This window comes from Scyliorhinus canicula, chromosome 10, assembly GCF_902713615.1.
Source record: "Scyliorhinus canicula chromosome 10, sScyCan1.1, whole genome shotgun sequence".
In the NCBI taxonomy this organism is placed as follows: domain Eukaryota; kingdom Metazoa; phylum Chordata; class Chondrichthyes; order Carcharhiniformes; family Scyliorhinidae; genus Scyliorhinus; species Scyliorhinus canicula.
In genome coordinates this window covers 147629656-147647962 of record NC_052155.1, presented here as the reverse complement: position 1 = coordinate 147647962, position 18307 = coordinate 147629656, and the positions used below count along the sequence as shown (strand labels likewise).

The 18307-nt window shown below is 42.7% G+C and overlaps 1 protein-coding gene across 7 annotated transcripts in view; it reads right to left on the bottom strand.

Moving 5' to 3' along the window:
• Positions 1–1376: 1376 nt before the first annotated feature.
• LOC119972705 (TPR and ankyrin repeat-containing protein 1-like) overlaps positions 1377–18307 on the bottom strand; it is a 211443-nt gene continuing 194512 nt past the window's right edge. For all 7 annotated transcript variants that reach the window (XM_038809842.1, XM_038809843.1, XM_038809844.1 and 4 more), the window contains 6 exons: positions 14656–14759; positions 13256–13388; positions 11900–12045; positions 8728–11771; positions 4168–4260; positions 1377–3126 (listed from right to left, as the gene is read on the bottom strand). In XM_038809842.1, coding sequence (XP_038665770.1) covers positions 3005–3126; positions 4168–4260; positions 8728–11771; positions 11900–12045; positions 13256–13388; positions 14656–14759 — 3642 coding nt within the window. In that variant the 3' untranslated portion in view covers positions 1377–3004. The remainder of the gene's footprint in view (positions 3127–4167; positions 4261–8727; positions 11772–11899; positions 12046–13255; positions 13389–14655; positions 14760–18307) is intronic.

Below are 18307 nucleotides of genomic sequence, written 5' to 3'. Positions count from 1 at the left end.
CTTCAATGTCTGCCACTTCAGTGTGTGTCATCTGCATGATGCACTACAGCAACTCACCAAGATTACTTCAAAAGCAATTCTCTCTTCCACTGAGAAGAGCAAGAGAATAAATGACATGTAAATACCTCTAAATCACATCCAAGTTGACATGGATGTGCAATACCATTCCTTAACGATCGGAAAAATATGTTGAGATTCCCTACCTAACAGAGACACGGAAGCACCCTCAGTACAGTAAGAACTGTAGCGTCTCAAGAAGGTCTATTATTGACTTCCCATAGCAATATAGATGGCCTTGCCAGTGTCGCTCGGAGCGAGAAAAATAAAGAAAAACAGCCAAATGAGAAACTGATCAGTTAATCTGTACGTGGTCGTGTTCTGAATGTTGGTCACTGCACAGGGGAACTTTCTTATGTAAGTACTGCCACAGGAGTGGGGCAGCATTGTGGCACAGTAGTTAGCACTGCTGCCTCACAGCACCAGGGACCCGGGTTCGAGCCTTGGGTGACTGTGTGGAGTTTGCACGTTTTCCCCGCATCTACATGGGTTTCCTCCAGTTTCCTCCCGCAGTCCAAAGATGTGCATTTTATGGCAGGTTGGCCATGATAAAATTGCCCAAGGTGTCTTACAGTACTGCTATTTCTAAGCTGGTGTCAATGTTGCTGGGTCTGGTGTGGAGTGTTGAACCCAAGGAGATGGAAATAAGATTCTAGCATTTTGTTTTTTACCACTGAGAACGTACCCTCCATGTCTTTTCCATAAGAGATAAATGGGTCGAACAGAGTCCACAAATGTTTAGATGGTCTATGCAAAGAATAGACTTATAGGATAAACTCATAGAATTTCCAATGCAGAAGGAGGCTATTTGACCTATCGAGTCTACACCGGCCCTTGGAAAGAGCACCCTGCTTAAGCCCACACCTCCACTGGCTTGAATGTCAAAAACCCTCAAAAGGTAAACAAATAAAATATAACTTAATCCTGTCACGTTTCACATTTTTTGGGAACAAATCTGTGGAATATTAAGATCATTTAACCCCTTGTGCTCTTCCATTGGAATTATTGAGTCTGCCCCATTTCACAGTTTCCTTAGCGGTCAGTTTGGCTCAGCGTCTGCACTCCTGCCTCGGAGTCAGGAGCTCATGGGTGCATGTCTCATTTTGGGATGCGCACATAGTCAAGAAAATACAGAATGCCGCTAAAATTAAACTGTACACTCAATGACCTATAAAAGAACACAAAATGAAATCCGAATCACATTAGAAGCTTTGGAAAAATAATACAAGAGCTCAAAAAACCCAAGATTGTTAGTCTACTGGCTTTGAGTCCATCATTGGATTAGGTCCCTTTTTTAAACAGATGAAACAACTAAGAAGTTACAGTGTGGAAAATGATTTACTTCGGAAATACAGACCGAAAACACAGAATTCTTAGAACAATTATTACAAACTTGTTGCCACAAAAGGCATCTCAGTAAAAATAATGATTGAGATTAAGTTCTCCTTTAGTACTCTTTCATTCATGTATCTAAAAAAATGAAAGCTTCAGACAATTGCTAAAACATTATACACAGTTTTCTAGTAAAAAAAAATCAATTGGGTAAAGTGTAAATTATACGTATTTCAACGTATATGCATAACTCAGCAACTTATTTATTAATTTATTTGTTCTTGAAAATGTCTAGTTTTATGGCCAAAGGAAATTTCACATGTTGTACAGAATTAATTTAATCTCGGAAAGGCAGATTCTCATAGAGCAGGCAATGCAACTCGGACATTGATTCGGACTCTTGGTTTCAAATTATCAAATAGGAAAAGGACTAGTCAGTTTAGCTACAGTTCATTTCAAATGACAACAAATTGATGTGTGCGCAAAATGACGGATTTGCATCTGCTGTCTTAAGAGTTTCTTACTTCAACAATAATGGATAAAATGGCTTTAAAAAAACCCCTAAAATCTTAAACGTAGATTAGAAATCTCACAACCCGTGAACATTCTTACATTTAACAGAGGTAATTATCTGGAAGGATTTTGTTACCTGTATCCGTCAATTCTAAATTAAAACAGAATCGGCCAAGCTGTTAATTCAAATCTTGCAACAATTAAACAAATGCCTCTCATCGGCTATTTGAATCACTTAATTCAAATTACTGAGTCGTGCAGATTTCTTTTCCCCCCCAAACCAAAATGTAACTTCGTATTAACAGGAGTAGAATGCAATGCCTTTATTACACATTTTGTATGAAGAGAATGAGCTTTAAGTTGATTTTAGTTTTTTTTTAAATTGGTCCAGAGTAAGCATGTATCTGTAAACAAGCATTGTAAATTAAACAAAAAACATAAAATCTTATTGTTCAACTTCATAAAAAATACAGGGAGACTAAATTCACAATGATAACTCAAATATTACAACCATTTCACAATGTTTTTGTCTTTGAATTATTTTTGTATGCCAACAAATCAAAATAAAATTTCAAATTCAACCGCCTCTGGTAAATTGAGGTGCAATAATCATGATAAATAAAAACTTTTAAAACGACCAGAAAACATCTGCTCTGTGCTACCACTGGGAGGTACTGTCACTATTAAGAATTTGAGGAGAAATCAGTTTCCGACTTAAAATAAATGATCAAAGTTAAAAATGACCTTCTGGTTATGTCGCCGAGATGATTTTGTTTAACAATGAGTATGCAAAACCTCATCAACAGTTCTGGATAAAAGGAGAGTTCTACCAACTCCCATCAGCATAGTCTCCCATCTAAACAGCACCCCCTTTTCCAGGGTGAGAAAGAACATAATGATATAAATAGATGCACTATGTAGTTTCTGATTCCAAGGGCAATTAGCAAATGATGGAAAACAAATTAATTTGTTGTAAAAGGAATGGAAAAATAACCATGTTATCTTGGAAAAGGGACATTGTGTCATATTGTCAATAGGTTCAAAAAGCTGGTTTTTGTGAAGGACTCATGTGATGCAGACACTGGAGGAGTTTGGTTTTGAGCTAGTGCTTGCGCTTTTTTTTGCCGCCTTTTCTTTTCTTCCTGGAGCGTAATTCATCAAAGTTTTCTTGTCCATCTTCTAGGCCTTCTTCAAAATCAACTGCACTCTGGTTCGCTTCAACTCCTGGCAGAATATTATTGTGGACATATGAGAAATTTAATTGAGCCATCAACTCAGTAGTAATGCATAGTTAAACATGCCTACTCGGCAGTGAGAGACTCTGACTGGGTTGGAGATATTCAGTACAGCGACATGTTCCCCACCCTCTATCTGTCTGCCTAATTATACGCTCCCCTCCGCCTATCCCCGGCCTTCAAAGAGCCCCCCCTCCCAACCCACTTCCGAGGGAGCGTTAAATTCCACCCATGCTTTCAGCTAAAAGTTTCACTTGGTGGAATTGTTGCAATTAAAAGTAATAAGAGCAAAATGATTAATAAGTAAGAGAGTTATTCTGATCGTTTGTTAGCAAAACAAACCCAGCTTATCAACTGAGATCAAGGCTGGTTAGCTTCGCCTTAAATTAAATAGTATTTTTATGTTTAGTATAATAATTAGCAGACTGGATAAAGCATCTGGATTTAAAATGATCAGCTAAAATATTATAGTCTTTCGGGCAGCACGGTAGCGTTGTGGTTAGCACAATGGCTTCACAGCTCCAGGGTCCCAGGTTCGATTCCCGGCTTGGGTCACTGTCTGTGCGGAGTCTGCACGTCCTCCCCGTGTGCGCGTGGGTTTCCTTCGGGTACTCCGGTTTCCTCCCACAGTCCAAAGATGTGCAGGTTAGGTGGATTGGCCGGGCTAAATTGTCCCTTAGTGTCCAAAATTGCCCTTAGTGTTGGGTGGGGTTACTGGGTTGTGGGGATGGGGTGGAGGTGTGGACCTTGGGTAGGGTGCTCTTTCCAGGAGCCGGTGCAGACTCGATGGGCCGAATGGCCTCCTTCTGCACTGTAACTTCTATGACAACTATAGTGTGCTTAAATTCCCATCCATCAATTGTGGTTGAGAGTAATAACTTTTAAGAATGTTTTTAAGTACTAGTGCATGTACTGTACCCTAATATATATATATATATATTTTAATCTCGCCATTTCAAGAATATTATTGATTTTGAGGATCGTCTATAAAAAAATTATAATAAAAACATCCTCAGCTATTTAAACATACCATCAGTCAGGCAGAGGGTTTGCTTCTGTCGCATGTCAGCATCATTTACAATTTCCTGAAGTAAATCAATTTTCTGTGATAATATTTCCTGACCTAAAGAATTAAACAAACAGCTCAAATAAGTAAATGTCCCATACATCCAATACTGAACTGATAGTCTTCTGGCTTAATTAACAGACCCAATTAAGGGAGATATTTTGGCATCATCTTTCCCCATTGCCATGCATCTATTTCAGCTCAGAGGAATGAGTAGAAATCAATCCCACATCTGTCCATTACTACTCCAAAGATGAGTACGGGTGATTGGCGACAGTCACCCAGGGTGACGGGCTCTTTTTTGCTTTCCTTCCCCACTTCTCCAATTATGCTACAATGAAAATGGAGCACTCTATAAAACACTGCTCTGTGATGCAGTACAGTGTAGTTTTGTCTGACCGTGTGTCACGATTATGGGGAAGTGTGGAATCTTTCCTGGACTGACGAACTCCAAACTGCATTCACAATTGTGATTACCTTTAAATCAACTTAAAGTAATTCCAAGCTGAACTTGGGAGATAAGAGGATGCATACTCCAATTTGTGACGCCGGAAATAAGACTGCAATCTGTTTTTTAAACGCACACCTTTGTTGCTAATTACAGGCCCCTTGGCTGTTAACTCTGCTGAGTGGTGTCTGTCTCCTTTGATGCTCAGGGAGCTCTGGTCAACTGGGTGACCACCCAGGCCGCCCCTCTGGACACCATCATCCCCAGCTGTTTTAGCAAAGGGATAGGTGTGGCCAAGCTCAATCAGGGGCCCCACTTGGTGTTTGCACTCTTCAGACGTGCTGCCCCACTGCAGGGAATCGGCAGAGCTCACTCCAACCAGAGGACACCTGCACCATGGCCTTCGGAGCCCTCACCCCATCCTTCGGGATCACCAGCTGTTTCCTCCTGGTGAGGCTGGCAGTATTAACTCCACCTGGGAGGTGGTGGCAGAGGGTGTTCATGAGGGCAGACTTGAGTCTGCGGCCCACCCTGGAGAAGGTGTCCCTCCTCTCCTCACTGGCATGGAAGCATGGGCCCACCTTGGCCCCCTCACCCGGGGTGGGGGTCCTTTCTCTGAGCTGTCTCCGCGGCTGCAGTGAGTGTGTGGTAAGTGGAACGCTTAACAACAGCTCCAGTGGCCAGGCACTTTAGCATTAATTCTAACCCCAGTGGTTAGAACGCACGCTGGGCCGGAATTTGCTCTAAATTTGTGCCAACAGAGTGCTGGCCAATTTGCATGTCTTGGCTCACTTTCTGAATAGCGCCCCCTTGGAAACGCGATTTGCCCGCAATTCAGTCCCACCGGTAACACTTAGAAACTGTTTGTCATTTCAGGCGGGTTTGACTGGGAGTTTCTCCCCAGCTCTGTTGCAGAGTGCCCCACCGTTATCTAACCACACAGTCACTGTATCGGGCTGAGGGAGTTTCTCGCTGGGCTAGTCCACACAATTTTTTTCATCACTGGGAAGCTGAACTCACTGGCCAGACCAGCTTCTCAGACATTGGGCCAACATTTTGAAAGGATGACCTGATCTCGAAGTGAGCTTGAGGGGCCCCCACCCATGGGCAATTTCACCCCGACACACATGGGCACTACTCAAAACCACCACCCGCAAGTGAGGACACCCCGCTATGGGTCGCTGAGGGCCCCCCTTTTTGAGGCCCCCCACCCTTCACCCCCCAAAACCCTCATACCACCAGATTCTGTGCGGAGTCTGCACATCCTCCCCGTGTGTGCGTGGGTTTCCTCCGGGTGCTCCCGTTTCCTCCCACAGTCCAAAGATGTGCAGGTTAGGTGAATTGGCCAGGATAAATTGCCCTTAGTGTCCACAATTGCCCTTAGTGTTGGGTGGGGTTACTGGGTTATGGGGATAGGGTGGAGTTGTTGACCGTGGGTAGGGTGCTCTTTCCAAGAGCCGGTGCAGACTCGATGGGCTGAATGGCCTCCTTCTGCACTGTAAATTACATAGAACATAGAAAAGTACAGCACAGAACAGGCCCTTCGGCGCTCGATGTTGTGCCGAGCAATGATCACCCTACTCAAACCCATGTATCCACCCTATACCCGTAACCCAACAACCCCCCCTTAACCTTACTTTTTAGGACACTACGGGCAATTTAACATGGCCAATCCACCTAACCCGCACATCTTTGGACTGTGGGAGGAAATTCTATGAAAAAAAAAATAATTCCTCCTTTCATGGGCACGTCGCCCCCCTCAGGCCCTGACCCGTGGCAGTGCCAATGTGCCAGCCCAGCAGTGCCAAGTGTCCGGCTGCCAGGAACCCTGCCCTGTCCCTGACCACCCAGGGGCCTCCAATGGCCTGGGAGACCTCCCCAGATAGCATTCCACCTCGCCCACGTTTGCGTGGACCAGTACTAATCAGCGCCCGGCCGGGGTCACCGTTGGGAGTCTGATAGATGCCGGGAGCCGGTCAGATCCAGCATCAGCACGGTTTAAGTGAGTTCTGAGTGCCCGCATTTACCAGCCGTGACCTGCTCAGATTCCGGCAGGAGAAGGCCGGTAAATTGCACTCTTAATCTCCCAAACAGATTTTGGTGAGTTTTCACGTGGAGATAGGTCCCATTTCCATCTCAAGGAACATTATCTTACAGAGGCAACTAAGATAATCCTTGGCCTACATGCTTTCCGAGGGGTGACATCTCATTGGGAAAGGTTGGATAGATGGGACTATGTCCATTTGCGTTTAGAAGATTGAGAGGTGATCTCATTGAAGCATACAAGATTCTGAGAGAATTTGACAGGGTGGATGCTGAGGGAAGGGTTTCCCTTGTGGGGGAACCTAGGCCCAAGGGACAGTTTAAAAATAAGGGGTCTCCAATTTAAGGTGGAGGTGAGGATTTGTTTTTCACTCCAGGATAGTTAGTCTGTGGAGTTCTTGTTCCCAGAGCGAAGCCGAGGTACGGTCACTGAATAGTTTAATGGGCGAGTTTGACAGATTCCCGGCAAACACAAAGCCCAAAGATGCATTTGCATCATAAATGAATACAAGCCAAAGGATGTGCCCTGAATTATATGAAAAATGAAAAAAATGTTTGTCCTACCTGGTGAAAGTCTTGTGTGGTGTGTCAAATATTATCTGGGAGTAAAACATTGTATGGGGTAGACAGGAGAGTAGAGTAGAGGCCACAATAAGATCAGCCACAATTGTATCAAACATCAGAGCAGGCTTGAGGCACTCCTAATTTGCATGTTTGAGTGATGCTAGACCTGTGCTTTGGGTTTGCATTCTCTGGAGACTATTGTTCGAGAGAATCCAGTTCAGACTCTTAAAATGATCAAGGGCATCAGCAACAGACAACTTGATAGATCGAGATGAGGAAGAAGTGGAACCCATTCATTTAAATTAATAAAAGAAGTAGAGGTTGATTGACCTTTGGACTCCAGAGTGATAGCAAGAATGATACAGAACAGGAGAAGGTCATTTGGCCCCCAGTGTTTGTATGGATTGTTGGATAGAAAGTGTCAACCCAGTGCTTTCTGTGTAGCCCTACAAATCTTTCCCTTTTACATATATATATATAATATATATATATATATATATATATATCTGGTTTTATTTTGAAAGTTGATATTGAATCTGTTTCCACCAAGCTTTCAGGCAAGATCATAGCAACTTGCTGATATGAAAAAAATATTTCAGCTCACTTCCTATCTGGGTTTTTTTGTTAATTACTTTACCTCCTCCTCCTCTGCTTACTGACCCTCCTCCTCCTCCTCCTGGTGGAAGGAGTCTGTCACTACCCAATGCTATCAAAACCCCTCTTTTAATTTTGAGCACCTCTATAAACCTCTCCTTAATCTTCTTCGCCCTAAGGAGAACAATCCGAGCTTCTTTCATCAAATAAAGAAAAACTGTTTCCCCTCGCAAGAGGGTTGATGGCCTAAATCCAAGGTACAGGAACAAAATGACCTGGGGGAATGAAGTAGAGAATTCTTTTGATGCAGTGAGTTATCTGGAGCTCACTGTCTAAAAGGATGATAGAAGTAGATTAAACTCAAAATGAGTTGCAAGTATACTGGGGGGCGGGTAGGGAAAGAGAGAGAGAGAGAGAGAGAGAGAGAGACACAGAGAGAGAGAGAGAGAAAGAGAGCGAGAGAGAAGGGAAGGAAGCAGGGGAATTGAATAGCTCTTTCCATAATGAGCCATGCTTCACCTCTGCCCTGTAAGGTTTAGCTGTCAACTTTAAATAATCAAACTACAATCAAACTTGGAACATCAAAGTTGATTCTTTAAAAGGAATCCAGATTACTTTTCCTGAAAATGAAAAAAAAATGAAATGAAAAGAAAATCGCTTTTATTGTCACAAGTAGGCTTCAATGAAGTTACTGTGAAAAGCCCCTAGTCGCCACATTCCGGCGCCTGTCCGGGGAGGCTGGTACGGGAATTGAACCGTGCTGCTGGCCTGCTTGGTCTGCTTTAAAAGCCAGCGATTTAGCCCAGTGAGCTAAACCAGCCCCTGAAAGTGGATGAGGAGAGAAAGTTAGCTAATTCGAAGAAGAAATACACTACCTAGTATCCAGGTCTTTTGGTTGTAGATACTGTCTATCGAATGTACAATTACATCAATGCTGCTCTGTAACTTTTCATACAGCACTTTTGATAATTCCTTAGATGTCAAGTGATCTGTTGCCATTTCCCCAAGGTGGTGCAGCATACTTCTGCCTTTGCTCATGATGGGCTCCACAGATCCTCTGAAGTAAATCAAATAAGCATTGTAGGCATTTTCTTTCTTTATGTGCTCTTCAAGTCTGATGTGGGTTTCAAAGCATTCTCGTGAGTATGAAGTTTCAATTTCTTCTTCATTTTCAGTCTCTTCCCAGTTTTCTGAGATACGGTTAGCAGTTTCTTCACATTCCGGCTCCTGACAAAAGTCGGTGTAGTTTATAGAGCCTCTGGAAAATTTCACTCCACAAATATCGCACTGCGTCTCATCTGTTTGAGCCTCTCTGAAGTTGCTGGGAACCTCAGTTTTTGGTTGGGTAGCCTCTGAAATAGCTTGTGTCCACAGTTTTCGCAGGTAATTGCACACGCTAATTACATGTAGCAAACACTGCCATTTCCGTCTCAAGTTTGCTTTCTGCAACTCAAAAGCCATGTCCTGAAGATTATCATCTTTTTCTTCAAGGTACTGAGCTACTTCAGGAGAACCATGTTCTTCGTCTAGCATGAGTACAATTTCATCAGTTTTTATTTGATATTCATCAGTAAATCTTTCAGCATGAATGCTCTGGAAGTAAATACCCCGCACTGAACCAGGGCCAAAGGGGTGATCCCATTTCCAGATGCAGTCATGCAAATACTCATCACCTCTCTTACTCAGTAACTCCTGAAGGCTGCTCACCACATCTTTAACACTTTGTGCTCGATTAACTTGTTCAACAAGATCAATGAGTCTTGCTGGAACCTTTGATTCATGGTCTTGGGTGATTTTTCTCAGTTTGTTCTCTACCTCTCTGAAATTACATCGGATCACCTTTTCCATTCGAGGATCGAGAAGATATTTTGCATTTATCAACATCACCACGCACAGAACCACTGTCCTTTCTGCCTCCCCTGAAGAAGTGTAATCTGGATCATTGAAAGCATCCAAGAGAACATTGAAGTCACTGGTATGCACACCACACAAGACTTTGACTAGGTAGGACAAATGTTTTTTCATCTTGTATATCGTTTTGGGCACATCCTTTGGCTTGTATTCATTTATGATGCTAAAGGCATCTTTGTGCTTTTTGGGGTTCACTTGAAGTTTGAACATGAAGTTCCAGTAATGAAGAAGAGCTATAAAGCTCCTTGGGAGACAGACAACAAGGTTCCTTATGAAATGCATAAGGACGGAACAACACAAAATAAACTGAAATTCAAGCACTGTGATAGTGTTGGCCATACTTGGAATGAGGGGATCGAGACATCTCCTAGTTAATACATTCATGAACCGGTAGAAGTTGTGAATGCATTGCTCTGGGTCCGAGTCTTCATAAAAATTCTTCATAGACATAACAAGAAGCCTGAAAATACATAAATGCAATGATCTGGTGCTCAACATCCCAAGCTTGCCTTTGGGGATTCTCGGTCTCCTCCTTTTGGCTTGAACATCTGTGCCTTTTCCAGATTTCCTTCGTTCAGAGTCGTATGCTTGTTCTTCTTTTGTGAGCAGGTCTTCAATTTTCTTGGGGTAGTCACAAGTAAGAAAGTAAACCTGTTGGGCCTGCATCCACAGGTCTGTTGACTCTCTTCGTTTCTGAACTGAAGAATATTCAAAACAATGAGATATGTACTCTCTCAGCACAGGTCTGAAACTCTGAAATGTAATCTTCTTCACCAATCCCAAGACATCCCAGCAAGCACGAGGGTTCTTGGATATAACCCATTGATGAAAATGTTTTGGGTAAAAAGCATTCAGCAGAGAGGTGCATGAAGCATATGGGTCTCCTGTCAGAATATCTTCAATTCTCTCAACTTCTGGAAAGGTCTCTTTGTAACAGAAACGTTTGGCTTCCAGCAATATCCCATTTAGAACGGTCAGATACAGCTTGGCTTCAAGTGAACATTTTGCTTCATACTGTTTCAAAGTCCTGTGATGATCTTGACAGGCAGGAGACTCACAGGGCAACCCACAGATAAACTTTGGACAAATATCTGGAACACTCTGTCCCGCTGACTTAATTTTATCAGCAAGGTCACAAAGCTGAAGCAGTAGGTACTTCTGTAGCAAGATCCTAACTGGCTTTATTTCACATTTGTAAAAGCTTCCTTGTTTTTCATTCAGATCTAGGCTAAAATCCAGCTGCAAAATTCTTGCCCCTTCGTACAGTGGAATTCTGCCGTACGTGGCATTCACTGGGGAGATTCCAAAAAATTCATAGCAAGCTTTGACCATCTCTTTCTCAGCATTGTTCTGGGGATTCGCAAGTGCTTTCACCAACTGCATCAACATTTCAAGGCATGTCAACGATCGTTCAAAAATTGACAAGGCCGCAACATCTTTCTGCAGTAAACAAAAAAGGCTCTCCACAGCTCCAGCACTGTTATTTTCACGAACAAAAATGTCAAAAGCTTTTTGGAGCACATTGGTCTCTTTACTTAGAAGGCCTTTCAGTAACATGGCTTCTGCCAAATCAGAGGAATTTTGTTTTCTGATTTTGAAGAGTCTAGTCGCTTCATCCAGCATTCCTTGGATACCTTCTTTGTCTATCTCTTCTCCTTTGCTTTCTTTGAGTAGACTTACTCGGGCTGCAGCAACAAGACACTCAGCTTGAAATTCCTTCTTATTTGAAAGCCTTGCTGCTTCTTGGAGCTTTCCATGTTCCCGCATCAAAAGAGCAGCTTCCTCTTCCCGCCTCTGACTTTTCAGGAGATCAGCTGCTTGAGATAAACACTTGTTTGACTTGAGGAAAACCAGCCGGTCTTCAGGGTCAAGGAAAGACAGGGAGTCCATCATTTCAGTGAGTTTATTCTCCCTCAGACACATGGCAGCAGCCTCTAAACGGAACTGATCCGCAGAGTATGGAAGCTTTGTAAAAAGGTGATTATTTTGACGAAGAATCTCTTCAAATCTAGAAATAAAAAACATTTATATGTGTAAAGCAGAAAGAAGCACACTTTAAGAAATAAGATTCAACAGCAGTATCACTTTTTTAAAAATTCAAGTGCATATATTTGCATTCAGAAGAATGAAAGTTACCTTTCCACAGCCAGGGCAGCTTCGTTATATAATCCACCACGACAGAGCATTTTGAGCGCCAATTCAAATTTGTGCACTTGCTCAAAGCATCTCGCAGACTGTCTGTAACACTGAGCTTTTCTGTAGAAGCACGCTGCATCACCCACCTAATAGGGGAAGAAAAGAAAATTAGCTTGAACATTTAAGTTGGGAAACTTAACTGTCAATGATTGTTAAAATTAATTCTAAGAACAGCAAGGCGGGCATTTATTATGATCCCTAGTTGCACTTGTGGTGTTCTTCTCGAGCCCTTACAGTCTGTGTTGTGAAGATCCTCCCACAATATAGTTACAGTAGGGACTTCCAGGAGTTTAACCAGTGACAACAAAAGAAGAAAGATTTATGTTTAGGATGGCATGAGACCTGGAAAGGACGTTGGAGGTGACTGTATTCCATGCACTTGCTGTGCTTATCTTTCTAGGTGATAGTGGTCATGGGTCTGTCAGGTGCTGCTGAAGATGCCTTGCTAAGTTATTGTAGTGCATCATATAGATAATACACGCCATAGCCATGGCATTCTCATGGTGGGAGCAGCGGATGTTAAAGGCAGTGGACGTTGCACCCGACATCTCAACGTTAAATGATTTTCAATCCAGGAAACTGAAAAACACAGTCGCCTGACAACGCATGATGGTTGTTGGTACTGACACACAAGAACTTGTCAGTGCCTGTGCAAAAAAAAATAAAATAACACTTTGCATGAGACATAATGCTGGTTGGATTTTATTCGGATCCTTAGTTCATCTAGTTCAACTAGTTTTTGATCTCTGCAGCAGACGGGCAATTAAGGCACAGCCTCCTGCAGTTTCCAGGGATCGGTATGGGATGGTTGGGGGGGGGGGGGAGGAGAAGAGGCTTCCAATCCAACTGGTGATGCAGTACAACTCCATAGCCCACGTTTCCACCTCAAGATAGTAGGCTTGGGTTAATCAGAAACAGCGGAGAGATCGCACCCTGATCAGAAGATTCCCATTCCTAACCATCCCGATCCTTGGTTTCATTCCATCCCTCCGCTCCACCGCCTTGGAGAAGGCGAGGCCTTTTTTACTCATGGGTCCATATAACTATATGATAAGCATCTCTTGATCCTCTTGCTGCTGCCTACTCCATTGCCCAAAATGACGTTGCGGAGTAAAACAATACAACTGCATATGCAGTGTTAGCAGCAAGCACAGCAAAACAGAAATGAAGCCCCTAGTGCAAGAATTTCATCTATTATATAATGGGAGAAAGCGGTAATAAAATCAAATGGTGGCTTGGAAACTATCGCTGTTATGAAAACGAAGAACAACCAGTACAGGTACAATGATCACATGCCTTTCCCAATTTCTCAAGCAGTTCCGCACAGAGCTTGTATTCTTTTGCATTTCTTAAACACTTCATTGACAGTTTTGGCACTTTGCACTCCAGGTAAGTCTTGGCCAGTTGGAGATATTCATTCTGAATTTCCCTGAAAAAAGAGAAAAAAAAACCTTTATTGTAAAAATGCTTTCACATTTGTAAAATAAATCCTTCAGTAATTTGCGAGGCTTATAAGGGAGGCTGCCCCCCCAAGTCTACATTGCTTCTCAGAGCTCACGGTTACTGGGTGCATTCATAGCAAAACTTCAAGGTATCGATTTAGCAAATGAAGAATACTAATCAGTCATGTAGTGCTTTACCTGATCATGTACAGCTTTGTGCCCAAAAATTGGTAGATGTGTTTTAGATTGTAACCTGCTTGGCCTCAGAATATGCTTCCGAGTTTCCTTCTTGCACCCGAAATCCTGCATTTCCTCCTCTCTCTTATTGGCACAGTGACAATCTCAGCTCCCAGTCACATTCTTAACTGTTTTGCGAGAGGGCAAGACTTGCAAAGACTAATATAATGGGTGAGGGACAAGGAGTTGTCTTGAAAGACTCAGAGGATTGGGGACAATTATCTGGGGCTGGTTTAGCACAGGGCTAAATAGCTGGCTTTTAAAGCAGACCAAGGCAGGCCAGCAGCACGGTTCAATTCCCGTACCAGCCTCCCCGAACAGGCGCCAGAATGTGCTGACTGGGGGCTTTTCTCAGTAACTTCATTTGAAACCTACTTGTGACAATAAGTAATTTTCATTTCATTTTCCTTTCATTTCAATTAATCACATCAGGAAGCCTCATAAGGGGCTACTCTTGAGGGCTGTTGAATCGCACATGGAAAATAAAAGGCACCAGAACATCTTTGGGAGACACAAAGTTGCTGAAACCAAACATGCCAGTGAAGGTAGTAAGTCAGAGCTTGCCTATAGATTTCCAATCTGTGATCCTGGCTGGCATGCTCCATGTTACAAATGCACATTCAAAAATATTGAATCAATGCATTACCAAAGTTGCGACAAAAGTTAATCAATTTGAAAAGTTGGCCAGGATTTTCTGACCCTGACACAGCGGCGGGCATCGTCATGGATGGGATGGGACTTTTAACAGAACTCCAAATTTTCCCATCCCTCCCATGACTATGTCCGCCGGTGTCAGGTCCAGAAAATCCAACCATTAACTCGCTTTTTCTCCTTCCAGTGTTCTGAGTCCTTATTTCAGATTTCCAGCAGCCACAGTATTTTGATTTTGGACTACCAAGAGTTTGGGTGACCTCTGCAATTTTTTATTTCTAGTTTGCTTCAAAAATGCATTGGGTTGCCAAGTCAAATCAAAGAACCGTACGGTTTTGCAAAAGCTGGACATTAAGGGAATCTTACCTCTGGCTTCTTTTTTTGACCTGTACATTAAGAACAGCATCGTGTGCAAGCGCGAGTTTCTCTTTTTCCAAATCTCCACCTTTCTGGTAGCATTTGGCAGCAACCTAAAAAATTAAAAGACATTTACAAAGAAAACAGAAACAATATAATTTGTGTTAGGTTTGTTAGAATGCAGCATGAGACATAACATTTATCGTTAATTAAATAGCTGTGTGCATGAACATACCCACAAACACCTACCTGCCTCAACAGAATACTGGAGATATTATTTCCTCAGATAGACTTTGGCGGAAGGCGGCGAGGGTCTCAATAACCAGCTGAGCAGCCAGTGAGACCCCTGTGCCATCTCATTTGAGGAAGTCCGGCCACATCTTGTGCCACTTGGCACAGAGGCCAGCAGTGGACCTTTTCCTGGGATTCAGGACCTTAGGGCAGAAGTCCTGCCCACAGAAAGCTGCCAGTCAATCAGAGGCCAACAGCTCTTTTGTACTCTGCAGTGCCATCAGTGAGGTGGTGGCTGCACTAATCCACAGTCACAGATCGAGGAAGTCCTAGGCACCAATGAGTGATGCTGGGAAGGCAGGGGTTGATACTCAGCGGGTCCTTTCTTCCTGATACAGGCCCCCTCGATCAGTCATCGCGTCCCTTTCAACGAGGAGCACCCCCTCCCCAGCAGCCCGCAAGCAAACATGCCAAGGTTTGCTTATCGTGATTCCCGCATGGCAAGCCCTTATCTGCCACTGGGGTGATGCCAATGGTGCGGGACAAGGTCTTTAATTGAACATTAATTTCCCATTTAAAGGTCTCAACTGCCAACACGACAGGAAGGCCATCCATGGGAGTTCTTGTCCTGGACTTAATCAGGGCGGGGATGGAATTGGGTGACCAGACGTCCCGCTTTGGCTGAGGCAGTCTGGGTTTTTCACTAAAGTGTCCCGACAGTTTTCTCTAAATTGCTCAAATGTCCTGTTTTTCAGCTCTGTTGAGGCCCCTTCCCTTTATTCCACCCCTTACATTCCATTATCTATCCATCATTAGCATATGGGAGCATCGAATGTAACCTTTAAAAAAAAAAAATAGATTGTTTTAAATTATAAATTGTTAATAGGGCCAGGCTGATATCTGGAAATCGACCAATCAGCAGGTCCATATTGAAAGCCATTGAATTGAAATTAGCTTCCTAATGTCTATTGGACCTTGAATCACTTTGATTAATAGTTTAAAGACTCCCACTTTGACCTATCACTTGCATTGTATACTTTGTCTCTGTAGCCTGTCTTCAATAATTGGTTGCCTTAATAGTATTGCCAACTGTGTCTGGACATATTGTGGAAGATGTAATCACATGATACATAACTGCCCTGCCCACAGACTCCTGCCATTGGTCACCCAACATGTCAATCATCAGGAAGGAAGCTGCACCGTCCCAAGATCTTTCAACATGTCTGAGTTTTGACTTTGAAAATCTGGTCACCTTCCTGCCTCATTAAATGTAATCTCCTTTTCCCACCACCCCCAAACTCCCACCACTGAACACGTCGCAGGGAAGGCACATGTCTGCTCCTTCTCTCACTGATCGAACAAAATTTGTATTTATATAGGCCGTTAATGTAGAAAAATATCCCACACCATTTCACAGGAGCATAATCCATTAAAAGAAGTTAGACCAGGCCACATAAGGGGACATAGAACAAATGACTAAACAAAAGCTTGGTTAAAGAGGAGATCTCAAGGGCGGAATAGAAAAACGGGAGATTTATTGAGAGTCAGAGCTTGGAGCATAGACTGCTGTTGGAGATGATATTTTAATATTGCTGACAACGTTTCTTCAGTAGCCTTTTTATATGGCAAGAAAATATGCCTCAGCAGTGATATTTATTAATGAGTATTTGGTAGTAAAGCTATCAAGGGATTACATTCATTGCACAGAGGCAATTAAACAGAGTCTGATCACAGAGTTTACAGGAGAGAGTGGGGTCACTGAATCTACAGTGCAAGCCTGATAGATTATTGATTTGATTCATTGATTTACTGATGTTTTAGGTGCCAATTGAATGCATAACTAAAAACTAGAATTATTCAAAATGCCATGACTGTGAAAAGACAGTCAGTCATTGTTTCAGATAATGAATTAATTATTAAACTCTAGTGTCTGGTCTCTAGAAACCTAGACATTGTTTCAACGGATGTTTCATATAATGAATAGACTCTCATATTAAGAATTAAGAATGCATCAACTAATCAGTTACAGCAAGGTATATGGCATGAGAAACCTATTCTCATGAGGCTGTTCACGGAGACACAGAATTATTCCTGATGGTACACCAGCTAATCTTAAGTAATGGCCAATGTTTGATTAATAAATCATCCTCTAAGTAACAGACATCTATTTGAACAAATCAGGAGGTCTCAGCTGAGAATGAGAAACCAATTAGAGTAAATGAGGGATTAGACGATCGATAAGGATTCCCTTAAGTATGATGTGGAGATGCCGGCGTTGGACTGGGGTGAGCACAGTAAGAAGTCTTACAACACCAGGTTAAAGTCCAACAGGTTTGTTTCAAACACGAGCTTTCGGAGCGCAGTTCTTTCTTCAGGTGACTGGAGAGGTATGATCCAGAAACATTTATATAGACAAAGTCAGCGATGCCGGACAATGCTTGGAATGCGAGAATTTGCAGGTAATCAAATCATTACAGACCATTGCAGGAATGTTCCCTTCCAGTCGGGGAACACTTCAGCAGTAAAGGGCATTCAGCCTCTGATCTCTGGGTAAGCGTTCTTCAAGGCAGCCTTCAGGACACGCGACAACGCAGAATCGCCGAGCAAAAACTTATAGCTAAGTTCCGCACGCATGAGTGCGGCCTCAACCGGGATCTTGGATTAATGTCGCATTACATCCACTCCCCACCATCTGACCTGGACTTGCAAAATTCCACCAACTGTTCTGGCTTGAGACAATTCACACCTCTTTAACCTGTGATTATCCCTCTCTCTGGATCTGTAATGATCTGATTACCTGCAAATTCTCGCATTCCAAGCATTGTCCGGCATCGCTGACTTTGTCTATATAAATGTTTCTGGATCATACCTCTCCAGTCACCTGAAGAAGGAGCTGCGCTCCGAAAGCTCGTGTTTGAAACAGACCTGTTGGACTTTAACCTGGTGTTGCAAGACTTCTTACTGTGCTCCCTTAAAGTAAGAGCTTGTGGCAGAAGTCGGCCTCCTGAGTTCCGGCCTTCCTGAATCTTGAATCATCCTATTTGTTTATTTTAAAAGTGATTGCTTTATGTTTTTATGTTTAATGATTTCCTTTGCCATGTATTTGACCAACTCATGTATTGTTTGATATTTTGTTTCTAAGTTTTGATTTAGTTCGTATGCAAGTGTATTAAAGTGAATAATTAGCAATAAAGTTTTATTTTCAACTCCTCGAATCAACCGGACAATCGACTCTCATTGGAAGATAAAATAAGAGATCCAATAAAGCCCTAAAATTGTAACAAGAACCATTTGATGTTTTTCAGGCCCCAAGTTAATTGAAAATGATGTATAAACATTTTGGAATACAGTATTCAAATCATTTTCAGACACGATGTGGTGATCATTATAGTACCCTTGGGAGGAACAGATGACATTTCACCTACAGCTC